The following is an 18,370-nucleotide window of genomic DNA, read 5'->3' as shown; positions in this document are numbered from 1 at the left end:
CTCCTCAGTCCCCAGACGTTTGCAGACTGTTATAAAAAGAAGAGGGGATGCCACACAGTGGTAAACATGGCCTTGTCCCAACTTTTTTGAGATGTGTTGATGCCATGAAATTTAAAATCAACTTATTTTTCCCTTAAAATGATACATTTTCTCGGTTTAAACATTTGATATGTCATCTATGTTGTATTCTGAATAAAATATTGAAATTTGAAACTTCCACATCATTGCATTCCTTTTTTATTCACAATTTGTACAGTGTCCCAACTTTTTTGGAATCGGGTTTGTATTTCATTATCTCTAATACTTTGTGAGTCTTTAATTTAATCCCATTACATATTGTTTAAAGTCTAAGAGAATGAAAGTATATTTCATTCTCATCACACAAAATCACAAATGAGAATCAGGAATATTTTCTTTTGTATTCCACCAGGAACAATAACTATCGCAATAACTGTATTAGCGTTCACACCAGCTGACAATATTGCTCTGTTTATTCTGTGCGCAGCAGTTTTGTCGTCTGCTTCTTTAACCCTCTGGTGCTGTTTGGTCATTTTTGACTGAAATATTTTAAAATATGTTTTGGTTTTTTAGAATTTTTTACTTCATCGGAATGGTAGGAAACTTGGTACAGGTTTTGGCACTTGCTATGTGAACACAGAAAAAAAATCATGGACATGAAAGGTTAAATGGTCCTTAAAAAAAGGACACACTTCGCGTATCGTTCGCGGTCAAAAATGAGCGCATTGGAAATGAATGGGAGGCGAACAAAACAAAATCTTACTGAAAGCTAATTTTAAAATAGTTTTTTTTGTATATTTTTTATAATAATAAACTTATATAACTTTTTCTCACTTTTTAAACCATTTTCACTTCAGCAAAATTTACCAAGTGTTTCTTTAAAAACAGACCAAATTTAAGTCTGTGCTTCAAAGCATTCTAGACTTACCACAGTTTAAGTTGGAAATTTCATTTTCAGGACTATGCTCAAAAAGTGCATAAAATCCCCTAAAATATTAAATGAAAACATTATTGAACTAAATTATAGTACAGACTACATTCATTTCATTGAAAAAACAAAACAAAAAAAATTCTGTCATTTTCGACCACCACGCGAGCAGCACCAGAGGGTTAAATGCTTCAGCTCTTTAAAGCAGGATGGATTCTGATTGGCTGTCAATGTTTTTATCGTTCATCTGCTTGAAAAAATAGTTGTGTTGTGGACTTTTATATTTAGAACCATTTTTAGAACCTTTTTTTTTCTTTTCATTATAGTTATTGTCCTTGGTGTGAATGGGCCTTTATTCCTGAAGCATCCTATTAAGGGTGAAGTTTGTGATGGTGCTTAGTCATTTGGACCCTTTGTCCCAGAATGCCCCACCTGAACCACCTCTGATAAAGGGGGTCATATATAGACAATGTGCATTATAAGCTAGAAATGATCTAACTGGGGTTTCCGGTGCTGTTTTTGGGCTCCATGTGTTATGACAGAAATGATAAAGTGCACTTTTTGAGTGAATAAATATGTACAAATGTGGACCGATATGAGTGAAGAAGATTATTAGTGTAAAAATTCTAAACTTTAAAGAACCTTGTGTGGAATGGAAAGATTTCATGGATGTTCTTCAAAGGTTCTTCATAGAACTACTGATGGAACTAATAAAGGATTTATTTTATATGAGTGTACTAAAATAAATAATTGTAGTGTACTAACAATGTGTAGTGTACTAGACTGTACTAACAAAATCACTAAACCTTTAAAATTAAAATTGCCCGCCTTTCTTTTCATGCTATTCCAAGAGCTGGATTGAGCCCATTTTGCCCGGACTCCTCTAGAAATGAGTTTAACAGAGTTATTTAGAACATCTGGACACAAACTAAAAAAAATATAAATGCTGCAGAAGTGTAAGTGTAGCTGACTGCACAGGCTGTGAAGTGTGCACACTTGATGCTACTGATGGATGCCGGTGTGCATGTTTTCTGTCAATCCAAGTTCCCTGAAAATGCAGAAAAACTGCCACGTCACTGCCGACACTTGATCTGAGTGTTGTGAATGGGCTATTAGACTAAACCACTTTCTGCTTGGTTTCATCTTACTCTAATCTTGTTCTCTTCACGTTGCCTGTCCAGATAAAAGGGGGAAAAAATGCTTTTTACCTACTTAATACTTGTTTTTGGCCTTGTACAATGGGATAGTCTAATGGTGCAATTTTTTAAATGTATCAAAATGGTACCAAATCCTGAACTGACATGTAGATTTTTTTTTTTCAGCTGAATTTATCAGGCAGTAATCACTATAGAAAAGAGAAGCTATGGACATTTTGTTCTGTGCAGAAAAAAACATTTCCTGCAACATTTTAAACAAACACTTTTACCCACAATAATTGTGCAACTTACTTTTTTCAAAGTTGCTGTTTGAAAGGCAGTGACACTTCTTCCTCATCAAACTGCAAGTTTGATACATTTACAAATGGCTTTATTTTTTTAACAAATACAGTTCAAAAGACATTCAGATTAGGTAGTTCAATGCTGCCTTCAAGTGCACATGGGAAACTCTTTAAAGATATGTATTATAATTTAAACCTACAGATGCAAATAGAGAAAAATAGATTTCTTTCACTAGTCTGAATTCAAAATGGTGAAAAATATTCATTTCTATCACTTATTTATACATGGTTTCACAGCTAAATTTGAAGCAAACCTTGCTTTTCTCTCACAGATCTCTACAGATTTCAGATATTATTGATACTATAGATAAGTGTGCCCTAAGTAGTCTAGTATTCCGAGTTTCCCTCTTGTAAAGGTGCATTTACGCCATGTCGGAATTACTGTAATTACGAGATTCCAACTTGTAAAAAGCATTCATGTCCTAGTAGAACTCATAATTACAACTTGTAAACTCTGAATTTTCTGAGAGCTTCGACTTATACCACATGACTGCTGTACCACATGACTGCAGATTCATTTTGGCATCCATAGTGTTGCCATAGATATGCATAATTCTAAGGACGTGAACGACTCTGAGTAGAAAATCATAGGTTGCTATCTCGTAATTATGGTAATTAGGACATGCATAAATATAACTTGGCTCCATCATTCGTGTGCTTGGAGTGTATTGTGTTGTCTGTGTATTCAAATCATGCCACATAACTTCTCGCTAACGTCCCACAGTTTTTTGGCGATTCCATCATCTCTGGCCTCGGGCTTGACTTGCACCAGCTGAGAGTCAGAAAAGTATCGTCCGCTCAGGTGCTCGATGTCCTTCTGCAGGGCGCAGTACAGCGTCGTCTGAGCGCCGGACACCGGGTCTGTCGCCCAGAGCTTGCTGACGATGGCTTTGATAATACGCGTGTGCCATTCGTTGATGTCACGGCCGAGCTCTGACCTTACCGACCCTGAACCAGATCAAACATGAAAAACAAACTGTTAGACAAAGGGAAATGGGTACTGATCTTTTAAGGCAAGACACCCAAGGTGAATACACTCTTAAAAATAAAATAAATGGTTCCATAAAGAAACTTTAACATCCATGGAATTTTTCCATTGCACAAAAGCTTCTTTATTGTGGAAAAAGGTTCTTTAGAATATTAAAATGTTCTTCACACTAAGAAAAAAATTAATTCTTAGTTAGTTCTTATAATATAGTTTTTCAAAGAACTGTTCACTGAAATGTTCTTTGAGAAACCAATCATGGTTCTTCTATGACATTGCTTGAAAAAAAAAAAAAAACTTTTTGGAACTTTATTTTTAAGAGTGCAAAAAATGTAACTACTAGATATCACCATACTTCCCCAGTTAATTGATTACATTAATAATTGCAAAAGGTTTTTTGTATTACAAGTTTTCTGATATATTTAAATATGCAATAAAATGGGCACAATTTGCATCCATTTACAGAGCAGAAATCTGAAAAATTGACAACAATTGAACAGTTTGATTTTGTTGATATATTGGAGTTAAAGGTTTTTACAGAGGGAATTTTGGATTTCTCTTTTTGTCTCTCCATAAATCAGAAAATACTACCAACAGCCAGAAAAAATAACATTACACCTTGTTTTTAGAAATGAAATGTTATAAAAAAAAAAATCAGAATAATGATACATTAACAAACCCTTCTATAAAAACCTTCAGAATATAGATGGTAATAAAACTGTAAAATTTGGTGTATGTAAGTGCTGCTGAAGTGCAGAAAAAACTCACAGACTTTAAAGATATATTATAATTTAAACAAATGCAAATAGAGAAAAATAGATTTCTTTCCACTAGTCTGAAACAACGTATTATGAAAAGCCAAATATCTAAAATATTGACCAGTGTACGGACTGGGAAAACAATGTTTTTGTCTGTAGTGTCTTGCTATTGCATGATGTTTATTAGTAAATGAATGAGAGTTATTCAAAATTGTTGACAAATAGTACTCGCATATTGCATATTCTTATTGATCGCTAACCTGGATGAAGGCTGTAGCATGTGACTTTGGTTCCCTCCAGTCTCTTGGCCAGTTCATGTGTGAAGAGCACATTACAGAGCTTGCTGTGGGTGTAGGCCCTGAATAAATCTGCGTCGGACGATCCCAGAGCGAGCCTCTTGTGTGTGTTGATGCACTCGAAATCAATAGTGCCCAGATCATGACCACAAGACGACACGTTGACCACCCTGCTTGGCGCACACTCCTTGAGACGCTCCAGCAGAAGATTGGTCAGCAGGAACGGGCCGATATGATTGACACCGAGGATCATCCCGAGGCCGTCTTCAGTGCGTCCCGGAGTGGCCAATGCTGGACAACACACACACAAAAAAACAGGTATCATTCATGATGTTGGTGGTCAAAAGTTTGTAAGAAAAAATTGTTCTGCAAAAAATTGTGAAATATTTTTACAATATAAAAGAACTGTTTCTATGTGAATATATAGTAAAGTGTAATTTATTCCTGTGATTAAAGCTGAATTTTCAGCATCATTACTCCAGTCTTCAGTGTCACATGATCCTTCAGAAATAATTCTGATATGATGATTTGATGATCAAGAAATATTTCTGATTATTATCAATGTTGAAAAGACAATTAATGAAAAGGATGCATTAACCTGATCAAAATAGACAGTAACCTTTATTAAAAATTCACCATCCTGCTAGCAGGACGCTTGGTGCTTTTGTTATTTATTGCCTTTTTTGTGCCTTTTTTTTTTCTTTTAGTAGTCACCATAAATTAGGTATCATTCAAAAGCTTAAAATCTCAAAGCATTTTGAAATTGGACATTGCGTTACCATGGAAACGGTACTTTAAATCCTTTTTATTGGGCTCCTCCCCCTTGTGGGCGTTGTAATGTTTCATATTACAAAATCTACTTTATAGTCAAAAAATTTCTAATTTTGACAAAACACATTGTTGGAAAAGTCTGAATCTCAAGCTTCCATATTTGGTGTCTGTTTTGTGATAGAAGTGATATTTAGAAAGAAATGTATTAGTTTGTTACAGGAGAATGCATCGTTTTTGTTACAACGCTTAAACAAAATCTCATGGGAACTTCAATTTTGTATGAACTTCAAATGTGGAACACAACTTGGTTAGACATTGATTTTATAGCAATTTTAGAGTAAAAAATATTTTGTAAAATATATATTTTATATAAAATAAAATAGTACTGAAATACAGTACATTTAAACTTTTTCATACTTTTTTAATTTTTTGAAGAGCTTTCAGTGAAGACACTGTACATATGTCAAAGTTTTATGCTTAGGTTTAAAGCTTGAATATGTTTGTTTTTCTAGATATTACCTGCGTTATTGATGAGCAGGTCCAGTCTGGACTCGGCCTTCAGGAAGTTCTCAGCAAAAGAGCGGATGTTTTTCTGACTTGCAAGATCCAGTTGCATGAAGATCACACTCTCATTTCCAGTTTCCTATAAGGAAAATATTATAATTCCATCATTTACTAAGACAGTTGACAGTAGCCATTGACTTCCATATTTTTTTCCTACTATGGAAGTCAATGGCTACCGTCAACTGTTTGATTACCAACATTCTTTAAAATAACTTCTTTTGTGTTCAACAGAACGAAACTCATACAGGTTTGGAACAACTTGAGGGTGAGTAAATGATTTTCATTTCTGGGTGAACTATCTCAGGTCGGGGCCGTTAGCCTCGTGGGCAGCACGCCAACATATAGCGCCGTCGACCCGAGTTCAAGTCCTGGCCTGCAGACAATCCCAGATCCCGTCCCCCTCACTCTCTCCCACTTTGCTTTCTGTCTGCTTACTGTCCTATCATAGTAATGGCAAAAACACCAAATATAAACCTCCTCTAGAGATACTCCCTGTGACAACTAGCCCCGGTGTTCCTCACACTCACCTTCCTGAGTTCTCGCGCTGCTTCTTCTCCTCTCTGTTTGCTGCGGCAGGCCAGAATCACTCGGGCTCCTCTCACGGCCATCGCCGCCGCGGTCGCCTTCCCAATGCCAGTGTTGCCACCTTTCAGACACACACAACAGATGCAGGCATTATCTGACGGCTGGCACATGGAATATGTGTTCTGTGTTGTTTCAGCACAGACTGGCACAAAATCATAGCTTTGTGTGAAGTATTTGCACTTGCTGAACCTCATTTAGATCAACCTTTTGACTTCAGTTCTCCACAGATTTATTTGAAGCACAGCTAGAAAACAAATGTATATTCATTATTAAAATGCCCATTGTGTTTTAAGATTTTATTCATCTTTCCCAGGTCTATAAATAACACTTTTCACAAAATTAATTTTAAAAGTCATTTTAGGTCCTTTAAACAATGGTGTTTTTTCATAATACACCATATAAAACTCTGTTTTGTGTTATCTAGTATTACATGTCATGCAGTGCTTATGTTCATTTCAGTGTTATTTAGTATTGTTGCAACACTAGTGTAGTTTTTATAGCTTTTATTTTTGGTATTTTCAGTTTTCTTTTTAATTTTCAGTAGAGATCTCAACAGTTTCTCAAACTTGCCAAGATAAAGTCTGCCATCAAAAGTCTGAGATCTCAGTATGATCTCAAACAATTCTCATCAAACTCTTCCAGTGCTCACTGTATAACTCCATGTCTATTATAAACATCCAGGAAGTTGAGCTTTAAAAACAACCTCGGAGAAATCTTGCATGCACCTACCCGTTACAATGACTGTTTTCCCATGTAGTTTGGCAGTGCCGGTGAAGGTCTTCCTCTGAACAAAAATCCTATGACTAATAAAATATGCAACTAACAAAACCACAATAAACAGAAAGAAAATCATTTTTGCAGTCAGAAGTGTTCGCCTCAACCAGACACAGAAGCTATTCAGCACCGTGTAGATTTCAAGTCACACCCGTTTTAAACTGCTGGAAAGTCTGGAATGTGGGCGTTATATAATGACGTCCGGATGATAAACTACGTTTACTCAGGCCCCTTACAACACAATGAAGTTAAAGAAGCAGTGCAAAGTCACTGTTCTTGTGTTTGTCCTCACCTTTCCTCCAGTTTGTATCTCACATAGCTTACAATGCAAATAATAACAAGAACTTGCTGGACTGGTTACCATTAAAGCATTACAACTTTAGATAAGTTTGTCTGTAATGTAGTTAAGTTTACTCTGTTTCGTTAGTGCTGTTTGTTCATGTGACAGCTACTTTTATTTTATATCCTTTAAAGTGTTTGATAAAGCCTCAAATTTGTTAAACAGTATGCATCATTTTTTATCTATGACATTTGTCAGTGAACTCGATCAGCAAGTTATGCATGTGTAAATGTGTGTAAGTTTAGATTAGTTTGAAATGAAGCTCTTCAACCCCTTTTTTCCATTCTAATAATGACGTTGCACGTTTCGGTGTCAGAGGTTTTCCTCCAGTTGTGAGCAAACGGTCCAAATAACAAGCTGTTCATAGTGATTAACCCTTATCTCCATTAATCAGAGAGTCACTAACGAGTTTACTTTGTTGTTTGGCCGCTCCAGTCATTATACGATGCGATGTTGGAGAGGGAGAGGCAAAACATTATGACCACCTTCCTAATATTGTGTTAGTCCCACTTTTGCTGCCAAAACAGCCCTGACATGGACTCCTCTAGACCCCTGAAGGTGTGCTGTGGTATCTGACACCAAGATAGCAGCAGATCCTTTAAGTCCTGTAAGTTGTGAGGTGGAGCCTCCATGGATCGGACTTGTTTGTTCAGCACATCCCACAGATGCTCGATTGGATTGAGATCTGGGGAATTTGGAGGTCAAGTCAACACCTCAAACTCATTGTTGTGCTCCTCAAACCATTCCTGAACCATTTTTGCTTTGTGGCAGGACGCATTATCCTGCTGAAAGAGGCCACAGACACCAGGGAATACTGTTTCCATGAAAGGGTGTACATGGTCTGCAACAATGCTTAGGTAGGTGGTACGTGTCAAAGTAACATCCACATGGATGGCAGGATCCAATGTTTCCCAGCAGAACATTGCCCAAAGCATCACACTGCCTCCGCCGGCTTGCCTTCTTCCCATAGTGCATCCTGGTGCCATGTGTTCGACACACACGCAATCGGCCATCGACTTGATGTAAAAAAAACATGATTCATCAGACCAGGCCACCTTCTTCCATTGCTCCGTGGTCCAGTTCTGATGCTCACGTGTCCACTGTTGGCTCTTTCGGCGGTGGACAGGGGTCAGCATGGGCACCCTGACTGGTCTGCAGCTATGCAGCTCCATACGCAACAAACTGATGCACTGTGTATTCTGACACCTTTCTATCAGAACCAGCATTAACTTCTTAAACAATTTGATCTACAGTAGCTCGTCTGTTGGATCGGACCACACAGGCCAGCCTTCGCTCCCCACGTGCATCACTGAGTTTTGGCCGCCCATGACCCTGTCGCCGGTTCACCACTGTTCCTTCCTTTTGATAGACTTTTTGGTAGATACTGACCACTGCAGACCGGTAACACCCCACAAGAGCTGCAGTTTTGGAGATGCTCTGACCCAGTTTTCTAGCCGTCACAATTTGTCCCTTGTCAAACTCTCTCAAATCCTTACGCTTGCCCATTTTTCCTGCTTCTAACACATCAACTTTGAGGACAAAATGTTCACTTGCTGCCTAATATATCCACCCACTAACAGGTGCCGTGATGAAGAGATGATCAGTGTTATTCACTTCACCTGTCAGTGCTCATAATGTTATGCCTGATCAGTGTGTGTATATATATATATATATATATATATATACACCCTCTCCAATATACATACATATGGGTTGGACAAAAATACATCAAAATGTATTTTAAAATAAAATACCAAATACCTTAATTTTAAGTGTATCAATATAAACTACAAAATACAGCAGCCACACCATGTATCAAAATAAACTACTGTATTTTTAATACTAAAAAATACTTTTAAAAGGCAGCATGAAATTTCTTCGAAACCTTCCATCAGTTGGCCTATTTGATCTATCCCTTCACCATTACACTGACTCAGTTGATTAAGTAAACAATGTTTGATAGCAACAGCTTTTCTCTGCCCGAGTCAATCAATAAATCTAACATATGCAACCAGTTAAAGGCACAATATGTACAGTAGGATTTTTGGATTAAAACATCCAAAAACCACTAGAACAGTGTTATATATTTTGTTGACTTGTGTACTTACATTATCCCAAATGTTTCCAAGAATGTTTAAATCCAGAGAAATAAGCAAGTTACGCAAGACGGGCTGTGTCCGTCAATTTCCGGTTTTATTTTGTAGAAACCATGGAAACACCAAAGACACATTATATTTCCCATGTGTCTAATAAAACATATATGTTTTATTAGACAGGTGAGGTACTATTTGGATTCATTCATCGACTGAAAACTAATCATGTTATATACCTTTTTGTTTAAATTTCGTTTTCTTGATTTACCGCGAGTACCATGTTTTACCATGACTAACATCGATCTTGCTTACTGCAGTGTGCAACAAGTGTGTCATAGCAGCCGCCAAGTGAACGCATAGAGTAGCATTATGACATCTTTCAACACTCAAATGTATCTAATATGATAAACAGCACTGCATTACCCCACATACGCTAGACCAAAAAAGCAAAAGCGGCGACTGTGGCATAATAAAAGTTCCGCTGCTCTCGAGACGTGTCGCGCTCGTCTCTCATTAGCAATCTCTCCAGCGGTCTCATTCAGCTCCAACATCACTCGGTCCTGCTCTGCTTCATATTACAGTAACTTTAATAATCTCATCCATGAACATGATTTCTGCCCGAGTCCCGTCCCAATTCTTTTCCACTGGCTGTAGACGTGAAAACAACACATCCCATGATTCCACAAAATCAAGGATAAGCGACTGAATAAGCGACCTCTAGTGGTGAAAATTTACATATTGTGACTTTAACAGATCAAATATTCACATGTGATCTCCCAGATGAAGGTTAGTTTTAAAGTAACCAACAGTTTAATTTTTAACAGTCTGCAAATGACTTATAATTGTATCCTAATTTAGTTACTTGGTGTTTGGTAATGAAGGGCCTACTTTGCATCAGCAACACTGACTCAATGACAAACAAGTCATTCATAAGAAGACAACTGATGGCACCTGTATTCATAGCAACGAGTATCTAACTAATCAATCAATTGATTGTTAATCATAAATACATTGGCTACAACACAATCATTTATTAATATTTTATTGGTTCTCTCTTGTTTTTGCATGTGTTCATAATTTCTCTGTATGACAGCTAAGCACAATTTGGCATAAATAAATGAATAAAACAACCGACTGTAAAAACTACAAAAACTACATAATCACATTTTAATTATATTTTAATAAAGGCTGAATAGGTCAACTTTCCTAGGCAGGACATGACTTTTGGCCACTACTGTATGAATACGTACACTAAAAAAAATATTTCATGTTTTTATAAAATGCAGTATTCATCCTAATGTGTAATGTTACTGCGCATGCGTGAAATTTCGGTTGTTGATGGATGGCATGTGGGTGGAGCGACACTCTCACGGAACTGTTGAATGCTTTATATATGCATAAAACGAAACGTATGCGGAATTTATTTAATATTTATGAGTAGGCTTTCATTATTGGAAGGATTTTAAAAAACAATTCCTGATTAATATTCACGACCTGTCGGGGAAACCGCGATTCCTCTCTGCTTTTGGTTTGAACCACGACTAGTTAAAACAACAACCTCGTTATCAAAACTACCTGTATTTCATTTTCTATTTCAGAAGGAAAGTAGATCTGACAACTCATCTGTAAGTTCTTTACTTTATTCCCATTACTGATCATCTTAATTGCGTCTTTAAATGGGCTTTTTTACTGTTTAGATCGAAAAGTACTTTTAAAAAGTTCTAAAAGTTTTGGAATGTTTTTAATGACAAATGGATTTAGATAAGCATAAACGCCACTAAAGAGTTTGTTTGTTGTTTTGGAAATTCTGGTTAGTAACTTTATTTTCAAGTGGCAGTATAAGACTAAACTTATCATTTATAAGTAGAAGAATAACATTAAACATCTTTCATAATGTGCTGTCAAGGGCAATAAAGAGAAACTGACTGACCTACTTTCTGAGTTATTACAGTTTTCTAGCAATAAACTGAGAGGCTCGGTCTTCTGTTATCCAGCTGTTAAATGTTTCTAAAATCCAGATATTTGTGATCATATGGTTTCACAATCATCTAAATCTAGAAAGAAGCGTCTCTTGGCATTTTAAGGAAACTTGCCACGCCTGTTGTTATAAAAGAAGAGGTTTTTTTTTGTGAAGTGTCTTTGAAACCAGTTGTTTTTGATACACTGGGCAGCAGTTAGATGTAAAAATTTGGGAAAATGCATGAACAGACTATATAAATATATATTGTTGTGTAACCTAAAAATGTGCTTGTGATTTTAATGTGACAAAATCAGAGAAAAAGGAAAAAAAGCAGGATGTGAACTACAATGGCACAACATTTACAGAGAAACACTTACAGTATCTCACCCATAAATAGACAATTACGTCATGTTATATTTCTTTGCGAGAGAATGTGTCAATTATGTGACATACAGAATGCTTAATAAATATCTCTATAACATTTATACAGATTGCTGGAAATGTAAAGCATTATTTTTATCAGTAGATTTTTTCCTTTTGTGTTCCTTCAGTGACCATGTCAGACAGAAAACCTGTAGGTGAAGATACTGTGGACGCCAGACAAGTGAATGCACAAAAGTATGTGAGAAAAAGTACATTTCTAACATGTATTTAAAGTGCTCTATTTTCATGCACTAATTTTGCACTTAATATACTAAAAAGTCTTCTTTAGTACTTCTTTAGTACTTCTTAATAACATCTAAGTGTACTCAACTGTGCTATTTTGAGACACCATGAAATATGAACTAAAAGGTACTTTGTGGTAGATTTTCCCTTACGCACCTGACTTAAGTTTACCTGGGTCGTCTCCTAATCGACGCCCCTAAACATCTCCTAATCGACGCTTAAATATTTTATACTCTAGTGCGTCTCCTAATTGACGTCGGCTGAATGCTCCCTGACTTGCTGCGCAGCAATAACCAGACAGACTCCAGACTATACCTTTGAATATGCTTTAATCACGGCCGGAGGACCTCGTATCAATCACAGAGAATCCCACCAGCAAAAAGAATACAATAGTTTATATAGGATAGAAGCATGGCACAGCATTCTACAATATGATTGGTTCTTCATGTCCTCCTCCAGGTGGGCATTACTATAAGTGCGCGACGTCACGTGAAAACTATGAATTCTGTTTAAGTTAAAGTTGCCATGAAACGGAAGTTGCAATCATCTTTTTTTTTCCTATTGTGTCGACATCCGAGTGAAACGGCTTCACAAACAAGAACAAATGTAGGGCGGGGCTTGATTTTGTCCGTGGGGAACTGATTAGATGGTTGTGGTTTGCTATTGGTGGATCTCATGTGAGTGACAGGTTGCCTCGCCCTCGCGCCAGTAAACTCTTATTACAAATTAATTATCTGTGCATATCATTATTGTTTTAATTTCACGTTCCTCGTAATCTTGAATCAGAATATCTTCTCCTCACTCTTGCAGCGACATCTGTTCTCTTCTCTGATGATGAGGGTGGGGCAACCTGTCACTCACATGAGAACCACCAATAGCAAACCACAGCCATCCAATCAATTTCCGACAGACAAAATCAAGCCCCGCCCTACATTTGTTTCAGTTCTAGAAGCCGTTTCACTCTGATATATGACACAATCGGGTAGAAAAGACAAAAGCAACTTCCTTTTCATGACAACATTAACTTAGCATTGTGAAGTTGATGAAAGTTTTTTCTAACTAACCAGTTTCTAAATGACCACTTCCTGAAGCGACTGTCAATAATTTCCCCATTAATTAAGAATGAATCATAAAAGTCTTTGTTCTGGCAGGAGTGATGACGGAGTCGTTCAAATAGATAATGGAGTCGTTCAAGTAGATGCCAAACCACATTCAGATGTGTTTCAGTACAACATGAACTACAGCAGTGTGGGACAGTGTGTCGTCATCAACAACAAGAATTTCCACAGAAAAACAGGTAATTAACACAGACAGGTTCAACGGTTTAGTTCAGGCATTTGTGCTCACATTAATCTCTTTTGAACAGGAATGGGAATTCGTAACGGGACAGACCAGGATGCAAGGAATGTGATGGAGACCTTCTCAAAGCTGGGCTTCAAAGTCAAGATTAGCAATGATCAAACCGTCTCACAGATGAAGGATTTGTTAACTAAAGGTACGTTTTGCAGCACTTACTGATTACAGTAATTGAATGGGTCAGTCTTGAGTAATTGAACTCAAATCTTCCGTCTTCAGTGTCTAAGGAGGATCACAGTCAGTCGGCCATGTTTGCGTGTGTGTTGTTGAGTCATGGAGACGATGGAAGGATTTATGGCACAGATGACTCTATAGAGCTGAAGGCACTGTTCCAGCTCTTCAGAGGAGATTGCTGCACTTCACTGGTGGGAAAACCCAAGCTTTTCTTCATTCAGGTGAGCGTCACCATAATAGATAACATGCATTAAAATGCATCAAAACTACAAAAAGTCCCAAACACTTTCATTGAGGGGGTCAAAAGTTTAATAGAAGAACTCTAATAGAGTATTTAAGCATCATCCATTTAGGCAACTATCACTAACACTGCCTAGCAACTAGCTTAGGACATGTTAGCAAACATGCTAATTCATGTTAACAACATGTAAAAAATGCTAGCAACATGTTAAATATGCTAACAAATTTTAAATCATGTTAGCAACATGCTAATTCATGCTAGCAACATGCTAAATCATAAAAAACAAAAAAACATGCAAAATCATGTTAGCAACATGCTAATTCATGCTAGCAACATGCTAAATCATAAAAAAAATGCTAAATCATGTTAGCAACATGTTAAAAATGCTAACAAATGCTAAATCATGTTACCAACATGATAATTCATGTTAGCAAAATGCTAAAACATTAGCAACATGTTAATTCATATTAGCAGCATGTTAATTCATGTTAACAACATGCTAATTCATACTAGCAATGTTAATTCGTGTTAACAATGTGTTAAAAATGCTAATTCATGTTAGCAATGGTTTAAACATGTTAATTCATGATAGCAACATGCAAAATAATGCTATCAACATGGTAAAAAATGCTAATTCATGCTAGCAACATGCTAATTCATGTTAGCAAAACATACCAATTAATGCAAACAATGTGTTAAAACTTGCTAATTTATGTTAGAAACATGCTAATTCATGTTAGCAACATGTTAGAACATGTTTACAACATGTTAATTCATGCTAGCAAAATTATAAATCATACAGAAAAAAAATATGTAACAAATCATGTAAAATGAATGATTAAAATGAATGATTTCATAAATCATGTTAGCAACATGTTAATTTATGTTAACATGTTAGAAATGCTAGCAATATGTTAAAAATGCTAACAAATGCTAAATCATGCTAGCAACATGTTAATTTATGTTAACATGTTAGAAATGCTAGCAATATGTTAAAAATGCTAACAAATGCTAAATCATGCTAGCAACATGGTAATTCATGTTAACAACATGTTAAAAAATGCTAGCAACATGCTAATTCATACTAGCAATGTTAATTCATGTTAGCAATGTGTTAAAAATGCTAATTCATGTTAGCAATGGTTTAAATATGTTAATTCATGATAGCAACATGTTAAATCATGCTATCAACATGGTAAAACATGTTGGCAGAATGCTAGTTCTTGTTAGCATCATGTTAAAATGTTAATTCATGCTAGCGATGTGTTAAAACATGTTAGCAAAATTCAAATTAATGCTAACAATGTGTTAAACATGCTAGCAAAATGCTAATTCATGTTAGCAAAACATACCAATTTATGCTAACAATGTGCTAAAACTTGCTAATTTATGCTAGCAATGTGTTACAACTTGCTACCAACAATATAACTAATTCTAGCAACATGGTAAAACACGCTACCAACATGCTAATTCATGTTAGCAATGTGTTAGAACATGTTTACAACATGCTAATTCATGCTAACAAAATGTTAAATCATAAAAAAAATGATAAATCATGTTAGCAACATGTTAAAAATGCTAACAACATGTTAAACATGCTAACAAATGTTAAATCATGCTAGCAATATGGTAATTCATGTTAACAACATGTTAAAACATACTAGTAACATGTTAATTCATGCTAGCAAAATGCTAAATCATAAAAAACAAAAAAAAAACATGCTAAATCATGTTAGCAACATGCTAATTCATGCTAGCAAAATGTTAAAACGTGCTAATTCATACTAGCAATGCTAATTCATGTTAGCAAAACATACCAATTTAATGCTAACTGTGTGCTAAAACTTGTTAATTTATGTTAGCAATGTGTTAACTTGCTACCAACATGATAACTAATGCTAACAACATGTCAAAACATGCTACCAACATGCTAATTCATGTTAACAATGTGCTAACACATGAACAATGTCTTTCTTTCTTTCTTTCTTTCTTTCTTTCTTTCCACTTCACGAAATTTAAAGCTTATAAAACTTTCAGACTTTCATACGGCTTTGTCAAGCCAACATAAAAGTTTGTCCCAATGAACTTTACTTTCTAGTTGATATACAATTTTAGTTTTGTTAATATTTTGAATTAGACTTTATTTTTATACTTTTTTCACTTTAATCTTAGTTAAAGTGTTAGTAATTTTGTTGTTTTTGTCATTTTTATTATTAGTTTTTTTTTTTTTTTTTTTTTTTTTTTTTAAATATGTCTATATAGTTTTTCTTTTTCAATCAAAATTTTATTTTAATTTAATTTCCCATACCAGGAACATATATCAAAGCTCCCATGAACTATATAAAGACAGATGCCATGAAAACATAAAAAAAAAGAGAAGAAGGATATGTAGGATGTCATAAAAAAGGGGGAAATGTAGGGTGTAATGTGTCTCTAGTTTTTTTTATTTTTTTTTTATTAGTTGTTTATTTAGTTTTAGTTGTCATAGTACTTCAAGTTAAACTAATTGAAAATGAATTAGCTTGTTACGTTTGTTTTTTATTTTATTTTATTTTATTTCATTTAATGTTTATTTTATTTCAAGTAATGAAAATGTGTTTTATATAATCCTGCTTGATGAAATATGATAAAATTAATAAAAACTAAAAATATATTATTTTACAATTTTACATATTTTGTTTTGTTTCAAGTAATGAAAATGTGTTATTTTATGTTTTTTGGGACATCTAAATAATTCCCACCCAAGGCATATGCAGAATAAAGGGGCGGGGCCTGGTTGAGTTATTTAGTAGTGTGTTGAAACTGGTGGTTATGGTAAGGGGCGGGACATTTCTCACATGACCAATCACAACACACTGCTCCAGCCGACCAATCAGAGCACATGAGCATTACTGACAGACTGGGAAGAGAGGAGCTGCAACAATGGAGAATATGAGGAAAATAATCAACATTCAAGCATGAAAACCTGTTCTAGAGCCCCAAAACAACATCTAGACTTTTTAACAGGGCATAATAAGTGTTCTTTAAGAGTGTAGCTTTAGTTGCTCTTTCACAGCTGTATTTATCCTGTGTGTGTGTCTCCAGGCTTGCCGAGGCTCTGAGCTGGACCCTGGCATTGAGGCAGATGGTGACAGTGATGGAGAAACAAGGAGAATTCCTGTGGAGGCAGATTTCCTGTATGCGTACTCTACTGTACCAGGTATCTAATGTCTTCCTCAATGGAATTTTCTCACAGAACCAAATGCATTTGCCCTAACCAGTTTGTTTTCTGTCTGTCCTCAGGATATTACTCTTGGAGGAACGTCGCTCATGGTTCCTGGTTCATCACCTCGCTCTGTGAGATGCTGTCAAAATACGGCAAGCAACTGGAGATCATGCAGGTCATGACACGTGTCAACCACAAGGTGGCGCTGGATTTCGAATCCTCCTCCAATCTGCCAGGGTTTGATGGCATGAAACAGATACCATGTATTGTATCTATGCTGACCAAAGAACTCTATTTCCATAAATAATTAATTGTTGCACTTTATTTTACAGTATGTGCACGTACGTGTACTTACCTAAGAAAGTAGTGGGTAATATAAGGTAACTACATGGGTTAAGGTTAGGTTTAGGTGTAGGTTCAGGGTTAGTACCTAGTTATTGTAATTACTATAATAAGTACATAGTATGTGCATGGGGAACAGGACTGTGAAAAGTGCTACTTAATTCATGTTTATTTTATTGCTTAAGTTGCAATGGGATAAAAACATTTTTAAAATCATTTTTATGTAGCAATTTAAAAGTATTTAGTGACAGACTACAGTCGAAACTGGATGAAGGGACATAAAGGCAATTTAAGGGAAACACTGTATTTTAATGTACTATTATCTGATCATGAGTATTTGAAATCTCTAGTCTTTTTGTAATGGTGTGTGAAATGTTTACAGTGCTGGTTTTGACTGACAGCTCTTTTCTAATCTTTATATGCACATTTAGTCTGTCTGTCATCATTTGAGCCTTACCTGAATGTTTGCCATGTTTTAAACCTTGCACATGAGTCTATGAATGTTGCATTAAAGCATGCATTCATGATTCTCATCTGAATGTAAACATTAGCACAGTTTTTATTATGATAAATAAACATATTACTTTGGTATTTAATTTGTGTGTAATTAGCTTTGAGTTGAGCACATACTGAAGACAAAAGAAATATAAAAACAAGAAAAAGGGCTGTTATATATGTGTGTGTGTGTGTGTGTGTGTGTATGTATATAATATATTCATATATGTTTCTTGAGCAGCAGATCATATCAGAATGATTTCTGAAGGATCTTGTGACACTGAAGACTGGAGTAATGATGCTGAAAATACAGCTTTGATC

At 35.7% G+C, this 18,370-nt stretch overlaps 2 protein-coding genes across 3 annotated transcripts; one reads left to right on the top strand and one right to left on the bottom strand.

The window, feature by feature from the left end:
- Nucleotides 1-2,451: 2,451 nt before the first annotated feature.
- On the bottom strand, nt 2,452-7,378 carry dhrs13l1 (dehydrogenase/reductase (SDR family) member 13 like 1). 2 transcript variants are annotated; one of them, XM_051859988.1, is made up of 6 exons: nt 7,133-7,296; nt 6,593-6,647; nt 6,346-6,464; nt 5,774-5,897; nt 4,448-4,774; nt 2,452-3,392 (listed from the first exon to the last, which is right to left on the bottom strand). In XM_051859988.1, exons 3-6 carry the CDS (start codon nt 6,424-6,426, stop codon nt 3,130-3,132), a joined length of 795 nt encoding a protein of 264 aa, XP_051715948.1. In that variant the 5' UTR covers nt 6,427-6,464; nt 6,593-6,647; nt 7,133-7,296; the 3' UTR covers nt 2,452-3,129. The 2 variants fall into 2 exon arrangements, with proteins under 2 accessions (XP_051715948.1, XP_051715947.1); XM_051859987.1 differs by lacking the exon at nt 6,593-6,647 and having other exon boundaries at nt 7,133-7,378.
- Nucleotides 7,379-10,947: 3,569 nt separating this feature from the next.
- Nucleotides 10,948-18,150, top strand: casp3b (caspase 3, apoptosis-related cysteine peptidase b). The gene is made up of 7 exons (XM_051859990.1): nt 10,948-11,235; nt 12,122-12,188; nt 13,388-13,533; nt 13,603-13,731; nt 13,812-13,987; nt 17,092-17,206; nt 17,290-18,150. Exons 2-7 carry the CDS (start codon nt 12,127-12,129, stop codon nt 17,517-17,519), a joined length of 858 nt encoding a protein of 285 aa, XP_051715950.1. The 5' UTR covers nt 10,948-11,235; nt 12,122-12,126; the 3' UTR covers nt 17,520-18,150.
- Nucleotides 18,151-18,370: the final 220 nt, after the last annotated feature.

Source organism: Ctenopharyngodon idella, chromosome 14 (assembly GCF_019924925.1).
Source record: "Ctenopharyngodon idella isolate HZGC_01 chromosome 14, HZGC01, whole genome shotgun sequence".
NCBI lineage: Eukaryota > Metazoa > Chordata > Actinopteri > Cypriniformes > Xenocyprididae > Ctenopharyngodon > Ctenopharyngodon idella.
This window is presented reverse-complemented; position numbering and strand designations above follow the sequence as displayed.